The sequence below is a fragment of the Lissotriton helveticus genome, chromosome 7, assembly GCF_964261635.1.
Source record: "Lissotriton helveticus chromosome 7, aLisHel1.1, whole genome shotgun sequence".
Taxonomy (NCBI): domain Eukaryota; kingdom Metazoa; phylum Chordata; class Amphibia; order Caudata; family Salamandridae; genus Lissotriton; species Lissotriton helveticus.
Genome location: NC_136068.1, coordinates 1089691917 through 1089719318, shown reverse-complemented (window position 1 = coordinate 1089719318; position 27402 = coordinate 1089691917). Strand labels below are relative to the sequence as shown.

At 46.0% G+C, this 27402-nt stretch overlaps 1 protein-coding gene across 2 annotated transcripts in view; it reads left to right on the top strand.

Moving 5' to 3' along the window:
- Nucleotides 1-27402, top strand: part of CEP131 (centrosomal protein 131) — a 441974-nt gene that overhangs the window by 42578 nt on the left and 371994 nt on the right. For both annotated transcript variants that reach the window (XM_078654173.1, XM_078654174.1), the window contains exons 5-6: nucleotides 3433-3547; nucleotides 6454-6581. In XM_078654173.1, coding sequence (XP_078510299.1) covers nucleotides 3433-3547; nucleotides 6454-6581 — 243 coding nt within the window. The remainder of the gene's footprint in view (nucleotides 1-3432; nucleotides 3548-6453; nucleotides 6582-27402) is intronic.

Sequence of the window (27402 nt, the reverse complement as noted above, 5' to 3'; positions counted from 1 at the left end):
CATCCTTGAAGCTCAGATCCTCTCCCATACATCCCCACATCACCTCCAGAGTAGTCAGTGCTAATTTTGTAAAAGAATAAGTGCAGAATTGGCACTGCAGAATGATGGTTTTCCAAACACCATGGCTAAATAATCTTGATTCCACCTAATGCCTCTTTCATACACCCCCAGACACTCTGGACCTCTTTATCTCACTTTTGCATTTTTTTTTCTCCCTGCTTTCTCAGTTTGTCACTGTTTCACCATCTTTTTCTTCCTATTTCTCTCCCCATTTTCTTTCTTTTGGTCAGGGGCTAAGTTGAATGAGGAAAAATAAGTGCCGGCCCCCATAAATGAATGCTGGCGGGCTCCTCCTGCAGGTGGCTCAAAATAAGTACCGAGTATAGTTCATGCCATGCTAACAGAGGGAGTTTAACAAAGCTGTAAACATAATGTGAAGAGAGCACTGGGATTCAGTACACTGTACTTTTATAGGTATTGTCACTTACTTTAATCCAACATCTAGCCTGTACAACAATTCTGTACTCTGATTCAGGACCCTTTTTGGTGCTGCAGAGACTTGTAAGTTTATGTAAACATCTTACACTGCCTCATTATTGCAGACCATCCATGGGTCAGGGATTTAATAAGAACTAGTTACAAATACCTAGTCACAAAGAGACATGGTAGAGAGCATAGTAAGTGGAGTGCCAATGTGAGGTCGTTTAAGGAACCATAGGAACTTCTGAGAGATTTGGTGGTGTGCAGGGCTGGACTGACCGTAGCGGGTACCGGGCGTTTTCCCGGTGGGCAGCCAGGGTGAGGGCTGGTTTTGGACCCCTGGGGGGCTTTTTTGTTACTGGGGTCAGTGCAATACAGCTGCAGTGTTTTTTTTTTTTTTTCCGACATTCGCACCAATTAATACGGCCGGTTTGCTTTTCCACTCCGGCCCTGGTGGTGTGATGAAAAGTTTAGGCATCAGCCAGCTCAGTGACCTAGGAAGAAGATGATGTTTTAAATAGCCCAGGCCTGCTCCTATCTTGCCTGGAGAGCAGGGATTCAATTTTAATATTTGTTTATAAGAAGGTGTGAAGCAGCCTGAACCTAGGAGTGTCAGCCATTGTACGTGAAACTGAGTGAAGTAAGACTTCACAATACAAAGTATACAGAATTACATAAAATCGCTAAATAACAAACAAGAGCATTGGTGCAGGACCAACTGAAAACCAAGCAGCTCTACCAAGAGGGAAAGGCATAAAGGAGGTTGAATTTGGAGTGTGTAAGGTGAGCAGTATAGTAGAACAGAAGAGAACAAGTAGCAAGGAAAGAGCAAGAAACAGTAAAGAACATGTAGTTAAATAGGAGGGAGGAGGAAGGAGAGTAAAGGCCCAATATGGTGAGAAATGGAATGATAGATAAGAAAGGGGAGAAAGGGAGTAGAAGAGAGGGAACAGGAAAGATTCTTTGGGAATGAGGTATGCTGCCACCTAGACTGAAAATCAACTAGGCTGCTATTTAGTTTGGAGAGTGCTGCAGTTTGTAATGGATAAACAGTTAATTGAACAATCTAGGTTCCGTTAGAAATATAAATGTACAGGTCAGGTTTTTAATAATTTATAATAGTGAACCCTATGATGGTCTCCACGCTTCCTTCCAAACGGGGACCGTAATACATCCATGATCACTTGAGGTACCGAACCCGAACTAGAGAGAACCATCAACGCCTCCCTCCGATCAGGCATCTGCCCAGACGACTGGAAACGGGCAGAAGTAAAACCCTTCCTCAAGAGACCTACGGCCGACCCTACAGACCTGAAAAACGACCGGCACATCTCTCTCCTCCCCTTTGCCGCCGAAGTCACTGAGAGAATAGTAAACACCCAGCTGACCGCCTTCATAGAAGAGAACTCCATCCTGGATGCCTCCCAATCCGGATTCCACAGCAACCACAGCCGCAAAACCGCCCTCCTCGCTGCCACGGACGACATCCGCATGCTACTGGATCAAGGACACATCGCGGCTCTCATCCTTCTAGACCTCTCCACAGCATCCGACACCTTCTCACACTGCATGCTCGCAGCCAGACTGCACAACGTGGAAATTCAAGGAGCTGCCCTCGACTGGATCCAATCCTTCCTCTCTGACAGAACCCTCCCTTTTTCTCCAAACCCACGGAAATCAGCTGTGGAGAACCCCAGGAATCATCACTCAGCCCCACGCTCTTCAATGTCTACATGGCCCCCCTGGCCGCCATCGTCCGACAGCAGGGTCTAAACATCGTATCCTACATCGACGACACCCCGCTCATCCTCTCCTTCACAAAGAACCCCGAGGCCGCCAGACTATGCTTCCAGGATGGAATGAAGAACGTGGCAGCCTGGATGAAGGACCGCTGCCTGAAGCTTATCATCATCTGACCCTGCACCACCGCCTGGGGTAACACCTGGTGGCCCTCCGTCCTCGGGAGCCCAACCACCCCTACAGACCACGCTCAGAACCTCTGCATCATCCTGCACTCCTCCCTCTCCATGAACCATCAAGTCAACTCCGTCGCCTCCACTAGCTTTAACTGCCTCCGTAGCCTCCGCAAGACCTTCAAATGGATCACCCCCGACTGCAGAAAGACCGTCACCCACGCACTCATCACCAGCAGACTGGACTATGGCAACGCCCTCTACACCGGATCCAACAAAACTCTTCTACACAAACTCCAAACCATCCAGAACACCGCAGCCAGACTCGTCCTCGGGACAACGTGCCACGAGCACATGACCCAGCACCTACGAGGCCTCAACTGGCTCCCCGTTAAAAAGAGTCACCTTCAAACTCCTCATCCACGCCTACAAATCCCTCAACAACATCGGACCCAAATAACTCAACGAGAGACTGTCCTTCCACGTACCCAAGAGGAACCTCCGTTCCGCCGACCTCGCCCTGGCAGAGGTCCCACACATCCGCAGAAGCAGAACCGGCAGGTGGGCTTTCTCCTACATCGCAGCGAAGGCCTGGAATGAACTCCCTGTGAACATCAGATGCTCCCGACTCTGCACACGTTCAGGAAGGACGTCAAGACCTGGCTCTTCGACTGACCTGGAGCTGCCGTCCCCCTCCCCCACACTCCCCACCCTAGCTGAGACCATCACGGGTGAGTAGCGCGGTTTATAAACCACTTGATTGATTGATTGATTGATTGTGGTGATTGATGCAGTTGAAACTCTGCTTTTTTCATTCTGCTGACAGTTTAGCCAATACACAGCATCTCGTCCAGAGATAACACCTAAACAACTTTTAATCTGCACTTGTCCTTGGGCCCTTTTGTTCAAAAGTAGCATCCTTAAAGAATATGGTGGCAATTTCTCGTGGAAGCCTGTGTTTGGTGTGTGTGTTTGTCCCTTGTTGGTAGCACTAGGAGTTGATCTGCAACAATATTTGACATTTATCTTTTGCATGTAGCACTGAGCCACCTGAGGATTTTCTTGCCCTCTTCGGCAGCAGCTCAAATGGAAGAAGAAAGTTGGCCAGCCTGAGCAAGGTCTCCCCAGAGAGAAAGACGACATGGAATATCCTGGTAAGAGCAATGTGTGTGCAGGAGTTCTCCTGCGTACATGCAAAGGGTGTGTAGATTAGCAGAACACATTTAATGCATTTCCTGGTACTGATTTATAATTTTTTTTTTAAAAAGAACAGGGAGGTCTCCTTCTATATCCAATCAGGGACAAGGAGTTGAAAATCAAGAAAATAAAGGGAAGTCCCTATCTGACCACTGGGTTGGGAAGGGGCACTCTGCAAAAATTAGAGAGGGCATTCACCTTCTGAGTGCATAAGCCATGACCACATGCATAATAAATCATAAGAACAGATAGAATCAAAGAATAAAAAACAATGTCAAGTAATACATAGAAAAATTGTACAGTTTATTCAAAAGATAATACAATCATAAAACAATTTGTTAAAAATTTCCTTTTCACAAAGCAATTATTGTATCATTGAGACCAGTTAAAAATGTGAGAATTCACATGAGAAACATAAAATTATTGTTACAAAGTTGTCGACGCAGCGTTTCGGTATTTAAGATGAGACCTTCATCAGGACACGGTTCTATTTAAAGAAAACATACAATTAGAAACAATCACTGATTACATCTTTCTTTTTTTCTCAAGAACATCTTTGACACAAATATATCTAAATCTTTAACATGTTGTATTTACATTAGTTGGTCTGTATCTTTTTCTGGCATCACCTAATTTTCTCTCTGTTCATTAGACATGTGGTATTGGTATGCGAAGGGAACTGGAGTACGCTTATTCAAGCAATTCTAATGGGGTTCACCTAGTGATTGACCCTTTAGAACTGATCTTATATCATATACATTACCCGTAAATCTCACCATACACTTAGACCAAAGGGATCCATAGAATCTTAGTGGGGAGGGTTTTTCCAACTTTATGACTAGTTGAATAAGCGTACTCCAGTTCCCTTCGCATACCAATACCACATGTCTAATGAACAGAGAGAAAATTAGGTGATGCCAGAAAAAGATACAGACCAACTAATGTAAATACAACATGTTAAAGATTTAGATATATTTGTGTCAAAGATGTTCTTGAGAAAAAAAGAAAGATGTAATCAGTGATTGTTTCTAATTGTATGTTTTCTTTAAATAGAACCGTGTCCTGATGAAGGTCTCATCTTAAATACCGAAATGCTGCGTCGACAACTTTGTAACAATAATTTTATGTTTCTCATGTGAATTCTCACATTTTTAACTGGTCTCAATGATACAATAATTGCTTTGTGAAAAGGAAATTTTTAACAAATTGTTTTATGATTGTATTATCTTTTGAATAAACTGTACAATTTTTCTATGTATTACTTGACATTGTTTTTATTCTTTGATTCTATCTGTTCTTATGATTTATTATGCATGTGGTCATGGCTTATGCACTCAGAAGGTGAATGCCCTCTCTAATTTTTGCAGAGTGCCCCTTCCCAACCCAGTGGTCAGATAGGGACTTCCCTTTATTTTCCTGGTACTGATTTACACACAGTTGTCATAGCTGTGTCCCATTTAGCACAGAGATCTTCTATCAAGGCAAACCAAGTGTGACAAACTAGAGCCGTTCTCACCGAGCAATGCAATTCAAGGGCAGACTCCGAACCCTTCTCTGCCCAAGTTTCAGAAGCACCTCACTAGCCTGGCGATTTTTTTTAACCCCTCTTATAACCCAGCTGGCCGGAGGCTCTCATCCTCCATTTGAAAGGGCAAACCTATAGGAAGACTCTTTCCGGGCAGGCTTAGGCGGCCCTTATGGCCCAGCTCACTAGGTGAAAGGAGGGAACTTTGTTGCACTGTCACAGTAGAGCCGGTCATAGGGATGGGTCCTTGCTGGCTAGTTGTGGGAGAAAGATGCAACTGATCAGTTACACTCTGGAGGCCCTTGCTGTCCAGTTACGCGGGAAGTGGCCGTCCTACCTAGTCTCTAGAGGAAACCTTAATGGTCAGTCACAGCGAGGCAGGACAGCCCCTGCTTGGCAACATTTGGAAAATGGTGTCTTAAACTCTCACCATAAAATTAATTTACTTCGCTATGTCTCTATTCTCTAGCTCCTGTGAGGGAGGTTTCCAAGTGGTCTGTTAAGTGTTTCACAGGAGTCTCTATTTTGAGAGTTATTTATATCATGCCAGTTAGACAATCTTTTCTTTGCCCCTGAATATGAAACTATGCATCCCCCGGTATTGCTGCATCATTAGTTGAAGCAAAGCAAGGATGGGAGAGAGAGGAACATCATAACTAGGAACATGACTGAGGTGATCAGGGACATCATGAGGAAGATGGGAAAGGGATGGACTTTGTGACAAGGAACAGTGAAGATTGGAATAGGTGAAAAACACCATTCGTGTGATGGAAAGTGTGGAGAAACACAGTGATAGTGATTATTATGATGCAGGGCACATTCATTTGAGCAGATTAGGAGGAGACCAGCAACATAGGCATGGGTGGTCGGAGAAAAGCAGCACACTGTGGTCTTACCTCTGCCTTCCTTATGCACAATGTTCAACACTATCGGTTTGATGGTGTTGGGAGTGATGTGTCTAGCTGGGCATAAAAATATTAGCCCTAAACAAGCTGATTTCTTAGACAACAGTCAATGGCTAATGGCATAGGACTACTTCAGGATCTCTTGGAGCATAAAGCTCTGTCAAAGCATTGATGATAAGCAGAGGAGAAACTCCAAGAGGGAGGAAGAGGAACAGAAGAAAGATAAAGGTGATAGTGTGTGTACCGCCTACTGGCCTTGCAGCTCATTGGTAAGACTAGTAATTTCCTTTTAGTATTTTTTTTTTGCATACTTGCTTGCCGCTCTGCCTATAATTCAGGTGTCAGTGCTCATTAGAATGGCCTCTTCTATCGATTGCATGCTATAGAAATGGCAGAATTTGCTAAAATAACAACAACATTGTGATATTCACAGGATGAGCAACCCAGAGTTTTCCCTATCCCGGCCAGTGCTCGCAGTGGCAGCAGTGTTGATTCTCCAGCAGGCTTAAGGAGGAGAGAACACACATTGTCCCTGGCTCCGAACTTCACTGCCAACAACAGGTGAGAGGGCCAGACATTGGAAAAATATCACCTCCTGTGCTAGACACATATTTCTTGGTGGTTGTTCTTGTTCATTATTATATTTCTCTTTCCGCCTCTGCCGCCATACGTAGAGGGACTGACACTTAGTTCTCACAGGTGTTTTCAACTTATTTGGTTGTTGGGATTTCCCAGAAATATAATGTGTTTTATCCACCACACAGATTTATAGACAAAAGATACCCGATTTAAGCCATACATCGTATCGTACGAGAGGCTTAAATATGTAAACCTAAATATCCCTAGGAATTTGTTAGAAATGGTTCTACTCCCTCCCACAAGTATAAATTAAGGAATTTTACTCTCCTTGGTGTTTTAACCCCAGGGTCGGCCTGCCCCACGACCCCTAATTTACACATAAGAATCATCTGCCACAGGGTATGCACTCCATGATCAACTCAAGTCAGCTGCCATTGTCTGTTTTTATATGAAGAAATGAAGAATAATGTTTTTTATTCAAAGGCATTTAAGTTTCCTTATAGGGTGTTTCATATAAATGGATAATTAAACCTCCACTTTATGGACTGTTGAGAACATGGTTGATTAATATGTGATTGGCTAATGTGAAAGCATTGCTTTACTTCATCGTTAACTGCTTCCCTTTGGGTGATTATTCTTAAATGTGCAAATCCCGATAGGTATGAACTATGTTCCTAAATCCTGCCTGCCTGTTCCGCCTTATTTAGAGTTTCCATCTCGGGCTCAAGCTGAAGTTGAATAAGTATGTTTACTGGGAAATCTCCTCTTGTTTGGCTTGCTGTTTGTGCATACTTTGACGAAGAGTGCATCTTTTCGTCTTAAGATTACAATTTGCTTGTTTTCTATGTTTTCGCATACAGTATTATTAAGGCTGTCTTTTACAAACTGGACGAAAGAGAAATGGAAGTAAATAGGCATTAATACTCTTCAAGGAAATAACACTATTGTTTTTGACTACAAGGTGTGCCAGGACAGTGTTTCCCTCCCTCCAAGTATGGACAGAGTGCTCTGTTTCAGTGTCGCTTGTTTTAAGTAACATGAAGCAATGAGCGGTCAGGGAGCTATTCAGAATACTGATAGCTAGCATGTGTGCTAGCATGAAGTAAAACCCTGATGGAGCCATAAAAGAGGAATTAGGCTGAGGCTGGGGGGTATTTCTCAGGACTGCTCTCCACCTTGCAGCTGAGCCGGCATCTCCTGCATGTTTCTTGCTTGCAGAATACTGCTCAGGTATGCTTTGGACCTGTATTCTATCAAGATGTCGGATGCTGGTGCTCTGTGTGTCGGATCACTACCTGCTTGAGTTGTTGGATGCTCAATTGTAGTGACCTATTTTCATTACGGACTCTGGCACTGGTAGCGGATGTATGATTGTAGTACTAGTGGGCCCCATGGTTAGGACTCCAAGCGTTAGGCAAGTAAAAACTAAAGAGGACCAAGGGTCATTATCTACACAGTAATGTCCTCTCTGACAGTTAACCGCACTGCTCGCATGTTGTTGTGTGGTCTTGAGGAATACCCCGAGACCCCAGGAGAATATTGTCTCTACTCACCCACTTGCAGAGTGTGGGAGCAGATGTCAAGCCTTCCATCATGTGTGACACCCACTCCACTGGTATATACTGGTCGGAGCTGCATGGGGAGGAAACAGGAAGCAGAATTGTCCTCTCCCTTGAGTACATTCCCTGTCACTGCTGTGTAAGAGCTGTACCACTAAACACACCAGTATATGATCGCTGTCGTGCAAAGGCTGCCACCAGGATTGTCTGTGCCTTCGCCTCCCCTGGAGGGTGTCACAAGGGGCCTTTCCTCTGTTTTCCCCTGGAGTTGCTGTCACTGAATTACATCTCCTGCTGTTGTGCACTAATCCTCAATCTAGTGCTTGTGTTTGAAAAGGTATCTTGTTTACATAAAAGTTTTGGGTGTTTATCATAGGCATGGTTACAAGCTAGAAGTCACAATGACAGATGCCATTTTCAGATTGTGTTTGGGCTCCGTTTTGCCATCGGGCTAAGTACATTTTTCCTTACAGCAGTAGCTGAAGGGGAAAGCATGTATATGAGAACAGCTTTAGAGTCTTTTCAGCCCAGGCTAGAGTGCTTGGACTACGCAAACTTATCACCAGTTAGTGCCAGTGGTCTGTGCAATCTGATGAGCTGGGAGAACCCCAGCAGAATGTTGTAATCAGTGTGTTTCAAATTACTCTTCTTTGTGCAGATGATGCATGGGTCTAAACTGAAGGAGAAACAATCCCCATTCCTTGCTAAAATGGGGTGGTACAGGTCAAATGCCTGTTGTCCGTAGAGTTTCTTGTCCCTTAATAACTAATTTATGCAAGGATTAGAGACCTACCAACCAACATTTTCAAAGTCAGTAGAAAGTTGCAGATGATGTTGGACATTTCATTCCATGCTTGTTTATTAGGAAGTCGCTTTCTTGTAGAGCATTGGTTAGAAGATGAGGACAGATATTCAGGCACTGTTGGGATTCAGTCTCCGATCTGGGATTCTCTAGAGGCCAGACCTGAAAAAATCCAGGAAAAGACACCAGGAGTTAGGACACTGACGGGGCTGGGATTCTTATCTAGATTTTTACCTTATCAATTCCTCAGAATCCCAGTACAGGTCGACTGGCTCTTTTTGTTTGCTAAGAATTGTAGAGGAGAGGTTTCCAAACTCCTAATCAAACAGCTTTTCAAATCGACAATTAAATCCAATTTAAAGAACCACTGACTACGAACTGAAGTTAAGAATTTATTACAAAGCCAAAAATAATTGGACATACAAGCACCTCCGCAAGAGGGTCAATAAATAGACAGGCACTAATCCAAACATAATCATATGAAGGAGTCTCAGAATGAAAAGCAAAGTAAATTCTAGGAACATCAGGCATCCAATCACGGTTCCTATTTGAAGTCTGGACTGCATTTACAAAAAGGAAAGAAAGGTTAATCTGTCCCTACACTAACTCTAAGGGGACATCCCTACTTAACAATTATTTTCAGGCAAGGGTAAAGGTGTTAGCCGTGAAGACTCCCTAAGAAGTTCATTCACGTTTCTCAAGGGTAGACTAACTACTGAGCTCATTCTAAGATGCTCCTTCCTACACCCCACTCTGCCCTAAGTTCCCTCGATACTGTCTAAGTTACCTACATCCTGCTCGACCAAATCTGCGCAGTCTCTCCGGCGTGTGGTAAACTCTGTTGATAATTTTAAAATGTATTAATCTGTGTCTTCCGTTTAAGGAAATCCGCATCGTGTTGTTGCAACAGTATCTCCACATGTCGTCGTCAACTGCAATCCCTAAGTCCCTTTGCCATTCGAGTCGCGCCTTACTATACCCAGTAGCTCTGCCTGGAAGAGTCATCTTGTACAAAATAGAAACCAGTTTCCGGGGGGAATCTGTCTTAATAACATGCGTGAGTTCCAGCAGTTCGGCAGGTTCCGCTAAGTCGTCACCCAATTGCTCCCGCCATGCCCCCCTGACTCTGTGAAATTGGAAGCGTTGTAGCCCAGTCTGCGCCATGTCCAGCGGGAGCACCGCAGCAAGCGTTTTAAGCATCCCCTCCTCAAACATGTCCCCAGCCGTTTTTACACCCATTTCATTCAGAGCCGAGACCACACCCTTTTCCAAGCACGGCGATAGCCAAGCCATCCACTCAATGGGCATCAATGGGGAGTACAGCAGTGCCCCCGAGTGGCACTGCAGTAGTGCCTGCCACGGCGAGTTCAAAGAGTCCAACAGACCCATGCGTCTGTCTACGGGGTCAAAAACAACAGCCGGCAGTGGTCTAGGCGCCGCATAGAGACTCAAGTTGAACATACGGTGCATTCTCCTTGTTGTGTATCCAACTATGTACAATCGCACCCTGCGCCACTCTGTAGTAAAGCTCAGTCAGCAGCCCCCAAGCCACCAAGGTGGTATGGTAACACCATTACAGCCCACTGCACCCTGGTCTGCTTTCCCACCCATGCCAGTTTTATCATCAGAGACTTAAGGCGGCCAAAGAAATGTTTCGGCAGCACCATTGGAATGTTGGTAAAAAGGTACAGTAACCTTGGCAGTACGATCATTTTCATGATTGAAATTCTACCTATCAGAGAGAGCGGTAGGGTCTTCCAGACCTCAAAATTATCTTCCAGTCTCGCCATGGCAGTCCCATAGTTTTCGCGCATAACCACTTCTGAGTCAGTATGCAGTTGTATCCCCAGGCATCTTACCGAGTCCGTCGTCCACCGCAAAGGGTACTCTATTTCAAATTGTTCCGTTGCCGGGGTTAGGGGAAATGCAATGGATTTATTCCAATTGACCGTTAGCCCTGATAGAGCCCCAAACTTCACCACCTCCCTCAGAAGCGGCGATGAGTTATGCTCCGGCTCCCAGACGTACAGCAGTGTGTCGTCTACGAAGGTCGACAGAATCAGGCGGTAACCGGGGAAATTTAGCCCTCTATGACTGTGGTACTCATGCATCGCACAGGCTAGCGGTTCCGCCACTAGGGCGTATAGTGCGAGGGACAAGGGGCACCCCTGTCGGGTGCCTCTTTGGATAAATATCTTGTCCGTGACACGGTTCCCGATGCCCACACGAGCCGTTAAGTCAGAGTACAAGACCGCCATCATCTGTAAAAACCCCTGTCCTATCCCTAACTTCGTCAGTACCAGTCTCATAAAAGGCCACCCTACCGAGTCAAAAGCTTTCTCTGTCTAAAAACACAGCTATCGCCTTCCGGTCCTGTGTTATGTGTTGAAGAGCTCCAAACACAGTTCTTAAATTGTATGTCACATTCCGACCGGTCACGAATCCCGCCTGTTCCGGTGCAACTAGCTCCGGGGTGAGCAGAGCCAATCGGGTTGCCAGAACTTTCACGTATATTTTGGTGTCAACGTTCAAAAGCGACAGTGGCCTATAGGAGCTGCATTCTTCCGGGGGCTTCCCCGCCTTCGGGATAGCCACAATTTGTGCCTCTCTCATTGAGGCAGGCATCACTCCCGCCTCCCTCATGCCCGCGTACAGTGCAGAGAGGTGCGGCATAAGTAAGTCCAGGAAAGTAGAGTAAAACCCCACCGTGAGGCCATCCGTCCCCGGGGCGCTCCCTCCCTGCTCTCATTCCGCTAAGAGCTTCCAGTGTCTCACCTTGTTCTATTGGTAGCATTAAAAATTCCCTATGGGCATCTGATAAGAACGGTAGTTTGATATGGTCTAAATAGTCCTGAATCTCGTCCTCATTGCTCGTCCCCCTCGCCTCATATAGTTCTGAGTAGTAAGTCCGGAACCGGTCCGCTATCTCCTCCTCCTCTGTGAGTAGGTTGCCCTCCCTAGTCTTCACCGTTGTCCTACGTCGCTGCTGTCTGATCATGTTAGCCAGTACTGAGCCCGGTCTGTCCCTCTCCCCGTATAATCTGGCTGTCGCTTATTTCCCCAAGTGTTTCAGTTCAGCGTCCGCCTCCTCCTGGTATTCAGCCACCAGTATCCTAAGTTCCTCCCGAACGTCCTCTGAGTCATTACTTAGCAGTCGCTTCTCACATTCCGCCACCTTATGCTCCAGCGTAACTAAGCGCTGTCGGATAGATCGTAGTACCCCCGAGTGTTCACTCATAACCTCTCCTCTAATGTATACCTTAAAGGCTTCCCAAACAGTAGTGAAACTGTCAACTGATTCAATGTTGATGTCAAAAAAATTCTCTATCGCTTTGTGTATGTCCTCTCTAAATTGCGTGTCGTACAATGAATAGGGCGGGAATCTCCACGTGAATGGGGGGATCCTTCTCTGTGGAGTTGCGAGTGTTAGCAACACCGGGGAGTGATCAGATAGAGTTCTGGGGAACACCTGGCAGCAGCGTACAAGTGAGGAAAATCGGGAAGAAGCCAACCAATAATCTATGCGGGTGTGGATATTATGAAAGGCAGAGTAGTGTGTAAAGCCTCCTTTTTCCGGATACAAGCTGCGCCACACATCTAGGTCCTCGCTGGCTAGTAACCCATCCAATTCTCTAGCCGCTGGCGTCTGTCGTCTATCTGGGCCGTTCGATCTATCCAGCCCTGGGTTCCTGGTCATGTTAAAGTCCCCTCCCCATATGACTGGAAGGTCTGTGCAGTCCCGCACCGCTGCCACTAAGTGTCGATAAAAGTCAGGGCAGTCAAAGTTAGGGCCATATACATTAACTACTAGAATGTCCATCCCCTTGCCTGTGCAGTGTGATATGACATACCTGCCTCCTGGGTCAGCACTTAACAGTTTCAGGGAACATTCTGATTTCGGATTCACCCAGGTGAGTACGCCCCTGGCATGAGCGGTGAAGCCCGCCGCATTGTGCTGGCCTTTCAGCCCCCTTGCCTGCAACCTGGGACTACTATCAGGCAGGTGTGTTTCCTGCAGCAGCGCTAAATCTATGTGATGTCTCTGCAAGTAATTCAGAACTTTTCCTCAGTTTCCTAAAGTCATTCAGCCCACGTATGTTCCACGTCATTGCCCGAAGTGTCTCCTTTCGTGTGTCTAGGACCATGTCAACAGGGGCCATTCGTATGAGCTAATTTCTCAGTTAGCATTGGACCACCCTCGTCATTAGTAGCACGGTGTGTTGTGAGTCTGGCATATCTGGCATCAGAAAACATTACCAACAAACCCACCGAACCCTCAACCCCTTCCCTTTTAATACTTACCCCTTCAGAGTTAACACGTGTGGGTGGAGGTAGCTCAAGTCCAGTTGCCAGTAACTCAACGCAGTCTTAACACCTGACACTGTCCCTGCACCTCCAGCCGGCAGTGGCCAGTCCATCCCGCACCGGGGGGGTGTCCCCAAGTTGTCCCCCAGTTGTCTCAGTGCTCATCTCTTTGGCGACTCCGCACAGCATGCGTTTGTCTCCGCCCCCGGGACACCCGGGGCGGCAAGGCACCCGGCTCTCAGTCTTGTTCCTCCTTGTTTCCTTCGTTTGCACAGTCCTTTGCACAGTCCGCCGCGGCGTGTTCCGGACTCCTCCTCCGCCCCTTAGTCCGGTCCTTCAATGCCTTTTGGAGCACTCTCGGGTCCGTGAAGACGTGCGATTGCCGTCCCTGTTAACTTTAAGTTTAGCCGGGTATAGCATCGCGTATTCCAGGCCTAAGTCCGGCAGTTGTTTTTTCATTGGAAGGAAGTGCTTTCTCGCCTCTTGGACCTTGGCAGTGAAATCCGGATATAGCGAGATATTCGATCCCTTGTATGTTAGCGCCTGTTTTACTCAGGCAGCTCTCAGTGCCGCGTCTCTGTCCCTGTAATTCATGAATTTCGCTTTTATCGGTCTCGGCGGAGCTCCCGGCTTCGGCCGCGGCACCAGTGAGCGGTGCACTCTCTCTATGATAAACATGTTGGAGAACACTTCAGCTCCCAGCAGAGTTGTTAGTAGTCTCTCTATGAATGTCTCCATTTTTCCGTTTTGAGTTGTCTCCGGAAGACCGACGACGCGCACATTGCAACGTCTAACGCGCCTCCAAATCTTCAGTCTTATCCTGGAGTAGCTGCATCACCTTTCCCAGTTGTTTGTGACTAACATCGATGGTGGTTTGCGCCTCCTCGACCTCAGTAATCCTTCTTTCCGACATGTCCAGGCGTTCCGCATGTTTGTCGAGTTGTTCTACCATTCTGTCCAGCCTGTATGTCATTGCGTCCATCTTGGCTCCCAGAGACGATATGCCTTCCTGTAGGCCCTTCTCCTTGGACAGTAATAAGCTTTTAATGTCCTGATCCTGTTCCTCCGGGGAGGGGGGCCTAGTGTTGCCCTCAGGCGCCTTATCCTTCGATTTAGCGCTCTTTTGCGCAAACGGGAGCTTGGATTGGACTCTGTCTGGCTTCCCCATCTTACCCCCACTTCTGAGTTCAAGGTTCATGCGTGCTTCGTCATCTGCCAGAGTTCCAAGCAGGGTAGGGTCGTATCGGCGTATCAGGTGTAGCCTCAGTAGTCTATCCCGTGCCCACCGCTGTTCTGTCGTACTGCTCACCAGCCTTCCAACTGAGTCCAGATCTGTGCAGTGCGCCTTCCACCCGATGACTTTCCATCGTGTTTACTCCGTCCACTGCGGTCTTCGTCGCCTCTTTTACCGGATGCCTCCGTCTCCTCTCTGGCCTCTCTGTGCAGTCCCCACAGTCGCTCCAGCGGCCCACTTTGCCCCGCGTGTCGGCTCGGGCAGTATTGATTTATGGAGGCAGTGTGGCTGGGTGTGCAGTGCAGGTCAACTCTATCCACTGGTTTGTTGGCAATGCGGGTGGGAGTGGCGCGCAGGTCAGCTCAACCCTCTGAGTTATGGAGCTCGGGCAGTAGACTCGCCTTAGGTATGCAGCCTCCGCATGTCCGCTGGGCAGCAGGCCCAAGTGTCCCCCAGTCCCGGGGAGAGGCCCCTCACCGCTGCATCGCCGTCACCTGATGAGGCCGCCAGGCCAAGGCCCAATTCACGTGCCCCGTGTCCATGCGTCGCCCTCCGGCGCCGATGTCACTTCCCCCGCTTTCAGGCACTCCCACTCCGAGCACGGCGCTGATCCCCAGCACCGTCGTGCTTCTTCCAGCCTCGTCGCGGGTGCCCTCCGGTACAGTCTACACCTCAGGGAGCCGCACTGAAGACCCGCCGCACCACAGCCAGGCGCGCCCCTCGCACCGCCTCCTTTTCCGCCGTTTTTCTGCCCCCCCGGGGCTCCGGTGCAGGTCCCGGCCGCACGCAAGGCGACGTCGCCGGGCGGGCCGCAAAATCAAGGCCGGTGCTTTTGGGCCTAGTTGCGTCTCCGCGCAGGTCCCCCGGGGGCACGTTCTCCTGACCCGATTCTGCCCGCGATCGCACCAACGTGTGCGATCCTGCTGTGCGGATCCGTCGCTGCTAGTTTTGGGTCCCCCTCAGTGGCGGGATGCAGGATTCTTAAGGATAATTGTGCCGGCGTCAGAGGAGCTCGAGACTCAAGCGTCCATCTTGGTCTCGAGCTAGCTCCGCCCCCACATACAGCAAACACTGCTCTTAACTGACCAACACTGTCCTTTAAACATGAACCATCAACGAAGAAAATTTCATCAGGGTCAACCAATGGTTTATCGACAATGTCCGGTCTCGGTTTGGTACAAAGTTCAGTCACATCAAGACAATCCTAGTCCGCACAATATTCATTAAGAGTGTTTGGCAACGGCATCAAGGTAGCAGGATTCAAAACAGAACACCTCCTAAGGGTCACATTCTCCGTAGCAAGTATGACCTGCTCGTAGCGTGTGAGCATATTGTTCGTCAGGTGCTGTGTCTTGGTCCTGGTCATTAGCAGCTCAACAGAATGTGGAACATGTACAATCAAAGGGTGACCCATCACAATGCTTTCACACCTTTCAATGCTGACACCTGTTGCAGCAATGGATTTGAGACATCCGGGCAACGCTGAAGCTACTGGGTCTAAAGTAGCTGTAAAATAGGCAACTGGTCTACGGACACCTCCATGATCTTGTACTAGCACTGCTAAAGCATAACCCTCTCGTTCACAGCAGAATAGTGAAAAAGGCTTATTGCAATCAGGCATTCCCAGTGCTGGAGCACGACAAGATCCTCTTGCAACTCAAGGAAAGCCTTCATACATTTGTAGTCCCGTGGTACCGGATCACTCACGTCCTTGTGCGTCCGTCTTTGCAAAGGCTTTGCCTTCAAGGAGAAGTTGGCAATCCACTGGCGACAGTAGCCAACCATCCCCAAGAACATTCTGACCTCTCTCTGAGTAGAAGGCACCATCATAACCATGATCGCCTCTATCCTGTCAGGTGACACCTTCCTCTTGCCTTTCTCTATTCGATGGCCCAAGTACTGCACCTCATTCAAACAGTACTGTAACTTGTTTAGCGACACCTTGTGTCCATTCTCTGCCAAATGATTCAGTAAGGCAATGGTATCAATCCTGCATGCATCCTCAGTCTCTGACACAACAAGGAGGTTGTCAATGTACTGTACGAGAACCAAATTCTGCGGCAGTACAAGACTCTTGAGATTCTTCTTCAAGATCTGATTAAAGATCGATGGACTCTGTGTACCCCTGAGGGATACGACACCATGTTAAGATACGGTTTTCTAGCTTAAAAGCGAAAATAAATTGACTCTCATCATGTAAAGGAATTGAGAAGAAAGCCTGACACAGATCAATCACGGTAAACCACTCAGCTTGGCAAGGAATCTGAAACAATATCACAGATGGATTCAGTACCACTGGACAACATGGAACAACTATGTTGTTTACCCGGCGCAGGTCCTGCACAATTCCGAACTTCCCACTCTGTTTCTGCAATCCCATAATAGGCGAGTTACATGGACTGCCCATTACTTCCTTCAAGATCCCTTGCTTGATCATAGACTCAATTACAGGTTTTATCCCTGCAATCGTTTCTGGAGTCAGATTATATTGAGGCGTTCTTGGAAACTCAGCATTCTGCTGGAGCTGAAACTTAACTGGTTCAACTCCTTTTGATCAGTCCTATGTCCTCTCCGGTAAAGTCCCACACTTTCTGTGAGACTGAATCGCTCAAGTCTAGTGGAAGCTCTTCCACTGTCAAGACGTGATACATCTTTATGCAAACATGCTGATTCGCGACCTTAAAGGTAGCATCATCATTCGTTTGCAGTTCCACTCCTTTGGGGGTACAATATATAGTGCAATTAAGTTTACACAGGAGATCCCTCCCTAGTAAACACACAGGACTCGAGTCGCACACCACAAACTGGTGTCTGTCACGAAACGATCCTATTTTCACAGGAATCGGTTCTGCCAAGGGATTTGTCATCTTCCTATTTGCAACACCTACAACTTGGATTGTCTGTCACGAGAGGGGTAGGTTGGGGACTACTGCAGATCTCACAGTAGAACGGGTAGCACCAGTATCAACCAGAAAGGTGTTCGGGTAACCATCAACATCTGCTTCCACAAATGGTTCCCCCCTCTGGTCTACCTCCAAGACTGCCCCAAGAGTGCAGTCTTCCTGCCCTCTCAGGCACCGTCATGCCAACGGGTCTAAGTAACAGTCCTCACTCATCAAAAAGAGGCATCTGCTGGTATGTCCGAGTCCCTGATGAGATCCTCAGTGGCTGGGGAACCTGTACTCGCGGAGCCGAAGTCCCCCCTTTCACAGTTTTGGACTTTGACACAGTGGTCGTCACCTGTGGGACCTGTACCTGTTCTACCTCTTCCTCTTGCTCAACCTGATTTGTAGGATTCTAGGGACACTCACGTCTCCAGTGTCCAATCTGGTGATACTGGTGGCAGGCAGTAGTCTTTTTCAACGTGGCTAGATCTACTCTTGGCTTGGAATCCTCTACATTTCCCTTTTATCTTGTTCTGACCATTCTGCTTCCTTCCCAGCATACCTCTTCCAGACTGCATCTGACTTTTATCAGCCGCCTGCATCTGGACCAGCATCAGCTTGTCCTTATACTTTTTGTTTTTCAAGTCTATTTCATCACTGCAGTACCTAGCATACCTCAAAGTTTCGTCCAGCGGCTTGTTCTGCCAACAAATCAAATGCTGCTGGATCATAAGGCAGATATCAGGTCTCAATCCCAGGACAAACTTGGAAACAAACTGTCCCATGTCCTTCGGATCCATGACATCTAACCCACTGTACTGCTTAAAGACTTGCAACAGTCTTTCATAATATTCATGCACTGTCTCCTTTGATTCTTGAACCGTCCGATCTATCTTCACCCAATCAACATCCTGTGGGGATATCTTAGACTTTAGCCATGTGATCGCCTGTTCCTACTTCCTCATGACCAAAGGCGATGACCCGTTTGTGACAACATCTCGGTCTGGTTCAGCAGTAGGCCACTCAATCGCAACCTTACATTCAACCCACAAATCTCCTGGAACTACAATGTCGAATAAGGTGTTCAAGTCAATCCACAACACCTTGGAGATCTTAATAAACCTCTCAACTTGCTTGTACCACTCAACGGGATTCTCCCTCAACTTCGGAAAATCGTTTGTGAATGCTGCCAAGTCTCCTTGACTCCAAGTTACATGCACGTATCCTCCACTGGCCACTTCCCGTAAAGGGTATGTCCCAACTCCTGCTATTCCCCCCCCCCCCTGGATTGGGTGTCTCTACCACACTCCTTCTAGCACTCTTTTTCTTTGACCACCGTTCTTCCCATTGTCTATCCTGTTCCAGGCTCCTATTCCTATGATCAGTTCTCTAATGTGGGTCTTTATTACCCTCTTCTCTTCTAGGTCTTGATCAGTGTATTGGAACCTATGATTTCCCTGCAACATTTTTGTCCTGGACAAATCCACATCATACTTATTTGCCAATTCAGTCAGTTTCTCATGTGTCGACCTCGCTTTGCGGGTTACATCCTTCGCTACAAACAGCAACTCATCTGGTTCATAGAGCTCCACTCTCTCCAAGGGTACATTTCCCTCCACTATCTCGTCTACTTCTGCCTTGAGTCTCATCACGTCCAACTTTTTCGCCCTTATGGCCGCTGACAGAGTACTTCTGCTAGCCATATCACTCACTTCCTTACAAGCACTGTCCTGTTCTCGGCACCTATTGTCTTCAGGGGTTTCCCTAAAGCTCATCCTGTTCTCCGCACTCCCACAGCCCCACTCCTTTTCTAGCCCCTCGCTTTGAGCCCCTTCGATCGTCTCCAAGTCCTTAAGTTGGGTCTCAGCTCGCCAAGAGATTTTGGCCTCTGCCCCCTCAGATCCATCAAACCTCTAGACGAATCTGCAGTAGCCGGCAACGGAGTGCTCGATTCCATAGGCCTTGGCGTTTGGCTGAACCCACCTACTACACTGTTCCTTACATCACTGATGCCTGTTGTTTTTGCATTTGTCACCCCGAGAGGGACGGGTATGCTCATACATGAGTCACGTGCTCTCCATGCCACTGGAATCAAGCTATCCAGGCTGATGAGGGCTGAAAGCCCGAAACCGGTCCTTGGATGCTTGTTTCCAGTCCAGGGAGGACCTGGCTTGGCAGTTCGGGCTGGACTGTTCCCATGGAGCACAAGGTCAAGACTGATTTGCATATGGCTGGGTTCAAACAGGAAAGGCATGGTGAGCAAAAAAACGATGGATTTAGGCCCAGATCTCTGTACTGGGGTGAATGTATGACATTGTTCTGCATTCTGTCCATCACCTGTTGTTTTTGCATCTGTGGTGGCGTCACATTTCTCTGCTCGGGGTTGTACACTGACACTATAGGACCAATGTTAACCGGTAACTTAAGGGCATCCAGCAACCTCTGTGGACTAGTATTTCCTACGTTCTGCATCTCCCCTGCAGAGTTTTCCCACTACTTCCATTCTAGGTGGAACTTGCTGTTCTCCAACTCCTTCTAATGGGGCTGACTTCTCCCTTTCCGAGTCTGTATTGAATGGAGGTGGTCTCTCTAATAACATCCATTCTAACAAGCTATCATCCGTGTCACTGTCATCATCTTCATCATTCCTTTTCTGGCTGTCCCCTGTCTTTACCAACTGTGGATACTGAGGTGCATCCCACCTCGCATCCTGAAATGCTCTGACTGACCGTTTCACTCTTTTCTGTCTCCTGTCCCTGTTTCTCTCGTGTGCCGTCCTAATCCACGCATTCAATGTCTCAAACTGTGTTGGTCTGGGCAACGGACGCAAAGAAGCCATAATCGATTTCAACTGATATAACACTTCCAATCTGAAAGTTCCATATCTGGGGAAAGTCATCTTTGCCCAATTCTCAAGCCACAATATAGTATGCAACCCTACATTCGTAGCCATATAATGAGCTGGAGTATCCTCGGGCGGAGCCTCTTCTCCCGCCCGGGGTTCTAATCTCTTTTCTCTTTTGAACATTTCTCGCAACACTTAAAAACATTTCATGATGAAAACCAACTTCTCTCTTTTTCCCGCAGAGCTCCTCTATTTCCTGATGACAATCCACCAATCCCAGCGAGGCTTCACACCAATTGCCCTATGCCAGCGCAGCACCTTCTGACGTCACTCGCCTCCGCTTCGCAGCAGTTCCCCTCCTTTACAATTCAGCTCTCACTCACGCACCGAATTTCTATGTGCCTTTGAACTCTTATCCTAATCTAGATGTCCCCTCAATCTAGAGACAGCCATTCTACTCTGCTACCAACTGATGGGGCTGGGATTCTTATCTAGATTTTTATCTTATCAATTCCTCAGAATCCCAGTACAGGTCGATTGGATCTTTTTGTCTGCTCAGAATTGTTTCCAAACTCCTAATCAAACAGCTTTTCAAATCGACAATTAAATCCAATTTAAAGAACCACCGACTACGAACTGAAGTTAGAATTTATTACAAAGCCAAAAATAATTGGACATACAAGCACCTCAGCAAGAGGTTCAAGAAATAGACTGGCACTAATATAAAAATAATCCTACGAAGGAGTCGCAGGCGACTCAGAATGAAAAGCAAAGTCAATTCTAGGAACATCAGGCATCCAATCACCGTTCGTATTTGAAGTCTGGACTGCATTTACAAAAAGGAAAGAAAGGTTAATCTGTCCCTACACTAACTCTAAGGTGACATCCCTACTTAACAATTCCCTTCAGGCAAGGGTAAAGGTTTCAGCCGTGAAGACTCCCTAAGGAGTTCATTCACGTTTCTCAAAGGTAGACTAACTACTGAGCTCGTTCTAAGATGCTCCTTCCTACACCCCACTCTGCCCTAAGTTCCCTCGATACTGTCTAAGTTACCTACATCCTGCTCTAGCAAATTCCTGACAAGATCTGCTCTCCACCCTCGGGGTCTGTCCCTAATACAAAACTCCCAAAATCATAGATACGCCCAAGGCACGCCCCTCTGGGCAGGTGTCGATCTGTGGATTTTTTCCAGCATGGCATCCTTCCATCTATTGTCTGTTGAAGTGTACTAGGATCCCAGGCACCTTCTCGCCAAATGTTGCAGATGAGCATTCCTCTGGCAACTACTCATCCTCACTCCTACCGGCCTAACTTCCAAACAATGGATCTTTCTACCCAACAAGCTCCGTGGCCTTGCACCTGCAACGGGAATTCATGAGAAGCAACCTTGTGCGCATCCAAAGTTACAATTCAATATTTGCTGAGAACAGCACCCTTCCCAACAAGCAGCTATTTCACAAGAATAACCAATGCTAACTAAAGAAATTACAGTTAGGCCTCTATTGGCTTTTCTTCATGTCTCAGGCCTTTACACATTCAAATGCATTTCTAAATGATTCTACATTATAAGCAATGCACTCTATTCCTTTACAAAGGCAAAATTACATTTCACTTCTAACGTGAGTTCTTCTCTATGTTAAAACATCACATTGTATCTCCTACAAGTGCAACTCTTAATATGGCATGTGTATTAATCCTACAATACACACATTTAGTAGCATTTCTACATCATATAAAGCGTTCCACTCCTGTTAAGGCTCTACATTAGTTTGCATTATTATGGAAACATCGATTACACATTGCATTAATTCCAAACCTACTGTTATATTTCTATAACACACGTTATGTAGGTGCTGACTACGGGAGATATGGTGCACCCCTACAATTTTCAAAATGACATGGCGCTCTCTCAACATCGTTGCCCAAGCTGTTTAACAAACTATTATCAGCTGCACAAACGCACACGAGCCTAGAAGTTCAGGAAGGTGGGGAAGTGGAGCCTGGCATGACCCTTCTCTGCTGTTGCTTCGAAGCTCAAAGCAGTTGGGGTTCAGGAACTAGTTTTCATTTTTAGGCTATTACAGACAGTGTCCACTTTAAACAATGCTTTTGCAATGCAATAGGTCTCGTATTAGGGAAAGTTTGAGCTATTAGCGTTGCTAATAATAATGCAGCGCAAATAGCTCAAACTTTTAGTAATGCAAGAGCGATTGCATTACAAATAAATCATGGCACTCACGCTTTAGCTTCAAACATCTTAAGATAAAGCGCAGTTGCCAAGATTGCTGCAAAAGTGAAGAAATAAAAATGGCGGCTGCACACTTTTTTCTATTTATTTACTTTTGTTACAATGGCGGCACCTGCACTTTAGCTTTAAACATCCTTAGCTAAAGTGTGGGTGCTGCGATTTCTTCAAAAGTAAAGAAATAGACAAATAAATGCAATTTTTTTGCTCAGCTTCATGCCCATCCCCTGAATACTGAACACACCAGAGGGGATGGGCCCCTTAAATCAGTATGGCTGGGCCACCATAAATTGTCACCCTTAAGAATGCCGAAATCGATTATCACTCAACACACGTATTACTAATGAGACTGTATTTAATAATAGTGATTAAACTTATTTTTGCATTGAATTTTGTTTTTCAATTTTTTGTCATATACAAAAAGTTCTTTCGTCCCAAAGTGTCACAAAATTCATACACCCAACCACCCTGTATCGGCAAAACATATTATAACGAAAACGTTGCAGCATACAAATTAAACACCAGAAAACGTATTGCATACAAAAAATGAAAAAAAAACATGAACATTACACAGATCATGAGACTGTACATCTACTTTTCCGTGACTTATTTAAAGAAATTGAGGAAATTACATGTTATCACTTTTGTGCATACAGTTCAGAACTCAAATAACCCATTACGTACAACTTAGAAAAACTATCCTATTACTGATGTAACCATGCGAGATCGAGAAGTCCTGCAGCTTAGAGCCTGAATCTTCCATGATGCTTGTCACTGTAATTACTCCCTCTCTGCGCACTATGACATTCTGTCACTGCTACGATAATATCTGCTGCTACATTTTTAAGTAAGCAACACACAAATAATAATAATAATAAGAATAAACACATTTCTAAAGCGCATGAGCTGGTGTGACCCCGCGCTGCGTCAAAAGTGGCCAGTTACAGGCAGTGAGGTGAGGGCAGAAAGAAATTAAACGGGAGGATTCACAGATGGAAAAAGCCAGGTCTTAAGCTTTCTCCGAAGATTCCTCACACATTCCTCCAACAACTTCATATCCCTAGCTAGATGCGCCGGTGCTGCGTCTGTCGCCAGTGTGTCTATCAGCTAAAAAAAACAACTCTGAGATACAGTAGGGGTGATCCACAACACGATCTTTACTGGAGAGCTTGACAAGGAACTGGCGTCAGAGCAAAATTGGTGCAATGTAAAGCAGGTACATTTTAATGATCGGCAGACATGCACAAGACTATTCCAATACGTGCACAGTGTTTTTGTGTGGCACAGGCCAACTATGTATGGTTGCAGCATAGACCAGACTGAATGCAAACTTGCTTGATGTAACATGCAGTGGATGAAGAATGCAGAAACGCCCTTGTGCAGCTCTGTGAGATGCATATCTCTTAACTTACGTTGGCACTCGCGCTGATAACTGCACTACTTACTGCAACACGTGCTGCATGGAAGAGGCTGCTGCTCACGCCGTGCAGATGCCCTAGCTTGGAACAGCATCCAAAACAATAAACCTAAACATAGGACAAGCCTGCATGCTCATGCCATGCCAGCCCTTATCTGTTTCCTTGAGCACACTGCTGTCAGCCATCTTGGAGTACTAGACATTCTTGTTGCAGTCAAAGCAGTCTCTTAAAACTTCTAGCACACAAATTTGTTACTATTAACACTTTACCACAATTAACAGACCTGTGTACCGCCATATCTGAATTAACATTAATATTTTAAGCATGCAGTTAATTTATGTAACTCTTGTACGATCAGAGGCAGCGTCCACAGACACCGTGTTGATAAAATAAAAAGACAAAGGTTGCTTATGTACCAGTAGGAAAATAGAAATGCCATCCAAACATTAAGAGCGGCGTCCTAAAGTGGATGCCATGCTGATAGGCAAGCAGAGGGAAACAAAACAAGCAGTGACCGGAAGAAAAAAAAGGAGTTCTCCGAAATGAAGATAAAGAATTAAATTGTAGGGAAACTGTACTTCACCGGTGCTCCTCAGCGTTAAACGGAAGTGAGCTATCAGCTGCTCAAGTGAGTTAGGAAGCAGGGAAGAAGAGTGACGCTTGAGTAAACCAATGGCAAGCAGTAGGCGGGATTACACCAGGTCTTGCAGACAGTGCTTGCAGGCTGATACTCGACCAAAAAAGAAGTTGTTGAGCTCCCGCTGCTCTTGTCCAAGTTCGCACCCATTTAGTGTTCCAACATGTTTGTTCTCTTTTCCCTTTCCCTGATTCCCTTTGCAGTTCTATCTTAGGCTGAGGTCTAGACTCTCCCTCCCTCTGATTTCCTAGATTCCTGAACTACTCACAACTTGTTGTTCCTCCCTCTCCTTGGTGTTCTTACTGATGATTCATAAACTATAGACTTGCTTGCTTGAAGCTCTCTCCCTTTATGGTTCTGTGGCTGTATCCTGGTAGCTGGTGGGCTTCCTTCACCCAATCCTGGTAAGCGCCATTCTGAATTTTGGGTCATGGTTAGGTAAAGGCTAATTACTAATTTGATTCTACGGTGTTGTATTCTGTGATAAAAAAACCTCAATATATAGTGAGTCCTTGTGAACATCCTTTGATGTTTGGAGCTGTATTGATGGTTGGACCTCTTGTCTCTCTCCCCCTCTCCAACATAATCCTCCTTTTTCGTGGGGTAGCTTATTCTCGGGCTTGTCTTGCTTCACGCTGAGGGTACTCTGTCCAGAAGAGAACAGTGGATTTTCCCAGATCCTAAGAAACTATGACCAGCCTCAATATTATATAGGCACATTATGAAGAATTAACTGGCAAGCAGTTGGTTCTTTGGTAACACTACTCTTTAGTGTCTTGCTATGTAATTCTCCAGAGGTTTTTTGTAGTTTCTTTATTCCCCTCACTTATTAATAAATAAAAATGTCTCTTTTGAAAGTCAACTGTTGCCGTCTGTATGGAAAAATGTGGCACTGTGCTTATCGCCAGCAAGGATGGAGGAATCTAAAAGATTTGTAGTCCGGCTTTCTGTCCTTCGTTGACACTTCAGAGCAGCACAGCTCACTATCTCCATATTGACAGTGAAAGGCAGCGAAGGTTATTCACCATCTCGTTCCTAATATGATACTGGTCATGGAGGCTTTCTTGGTCTGTATCTTGTCTTGTTGCCGTATGGGTTATTGGTCCAGTACCCATATCCTGTAGTGTTTTGTGGAGACATACATTGAACCTGTATCTTGTGAATTTTTTGACACAGTTTACATATGTCTTGAATCTGTATCTTAAGTTGTTTTAGGAAATAATTGGATGAACCTGACTCAGTAGGATATAGATTATCTAACTTTTAATCAGTAGCCTAGTGAGTTTTAAGAGGTTACTTATACCTGTGTCCAGTTGCGCTTTACTACATAACTTAAATAGTACTGGAATTTTTATTCTGCCATCTTTTAGAGCATCAAGTAGAAGTATTTTCAATCTGTATCCTGACCTATTTTAGGATATTGGGCAGGTTTACTCTGAATCTATATCCTGCCATAGGGCACCAGGTGAATATTCTTTAAAACTATATTCTGTGGTCTTTTAGGACACTCGGCAGATAAAGGTGCACAGTGTAGAATGATTCTCGAGATTCCTTTTCTTCCTTCAGAATGCTGTGGTATAACTATGTTCAGTATTGTAAGCAGGGGAAAACCCAATCAACCCTTGTAGGCTTGGGCACTGTATGGTTAAGGTCAAGGTGTGCTACAAGGGACTTTATTTCAACAAAAATTAAACTTAGTCGTGAGTTGTACGAGAGTAACACACTCAAAAGAATCCACAGGATATCAAACTTGATTATGTATTAGAAGGAAATCAGTGGAAGGATAAAAATAGAACACACAGAGATGGAAGTTTCAGAAAGATATATATTTACTCAAATAATCGGGAAGACAGAAAAATGAAATTAATCCAAGCAATAGTTATGAACAGAGGTAGACAATAGTTTCACTGCAATTCATAACAGAAAAACATCAACTCCTGGTGGATTGAACAGACAACCAAAATTAATTGATAAAGAGTGGTCGTATGTTGGTGCCAAGGCAACGTGACTGGAGATGATGGGCGAAGTGTCGACGTTTCGGTCTAGAGGGCAATCGTCATGTAGACCATCATCAGGACAGAATATTTCATTGCAGAAAAAACTCCCTCTGGTATGCTGGTCCGGGCTCTGACCTCTTCTTAATCTTCCTCTCGTTCCTCTTTCCACGTGGATTGCGGCCGGCAGGTATCCCTCAATGTGAATATATTTCCAAGTTGCAGCTCCTCCTGGGAAATATGCCCTCAGTCTTGTGGCGCGCAGGGGCTGGTAGAGCCACAGCCGGCAAATTGAATTGTTTTGGTGCTAGGACAGCGCCTTCATCAGGAAATCAGGCCACAGATTCCTGTTTCTATATATACTGGAAGTCTACAAAATGTGGGGCCGATCTTTCTGAATGGTACGACAGATTTTCCCAGTGCTTGTTTGATGTGCCTCGGGGATTTGATGACCCGAATTTCTTTGATTAGTGAGGCTTGATCCAGGTGGCTAATCGTCTAGATGGCGGCCAATAATGATGTCCCTGAGATGATTGGGCAGAGGTCCTATTCTTCCGGGTGGCTTGGCGGTTTCTGATTGGAGGGAGTTTTTTCTGCAATGAAATATTCTGTCCTGATGATGGTCTACATGACGATTGCCCTCTAGACCGAAACGTCGACACTTCGCCCATCATCTCCAGTCACGCTGCCTTGGCACCAACATACGACCACTCTTTATCAATTAATTTTGGTTGTCTGTTCAATCCACCAGGAGTTGATGTTTTTCTGTTATGAATTGCAGTGAAACTATTGTCTACCTCTGTTCATAACTATTGCTTGGATTAATGTCATTTTTCTGTCTTCCCGATTATTTGAGTAAATATATATCTTTCTGAAACT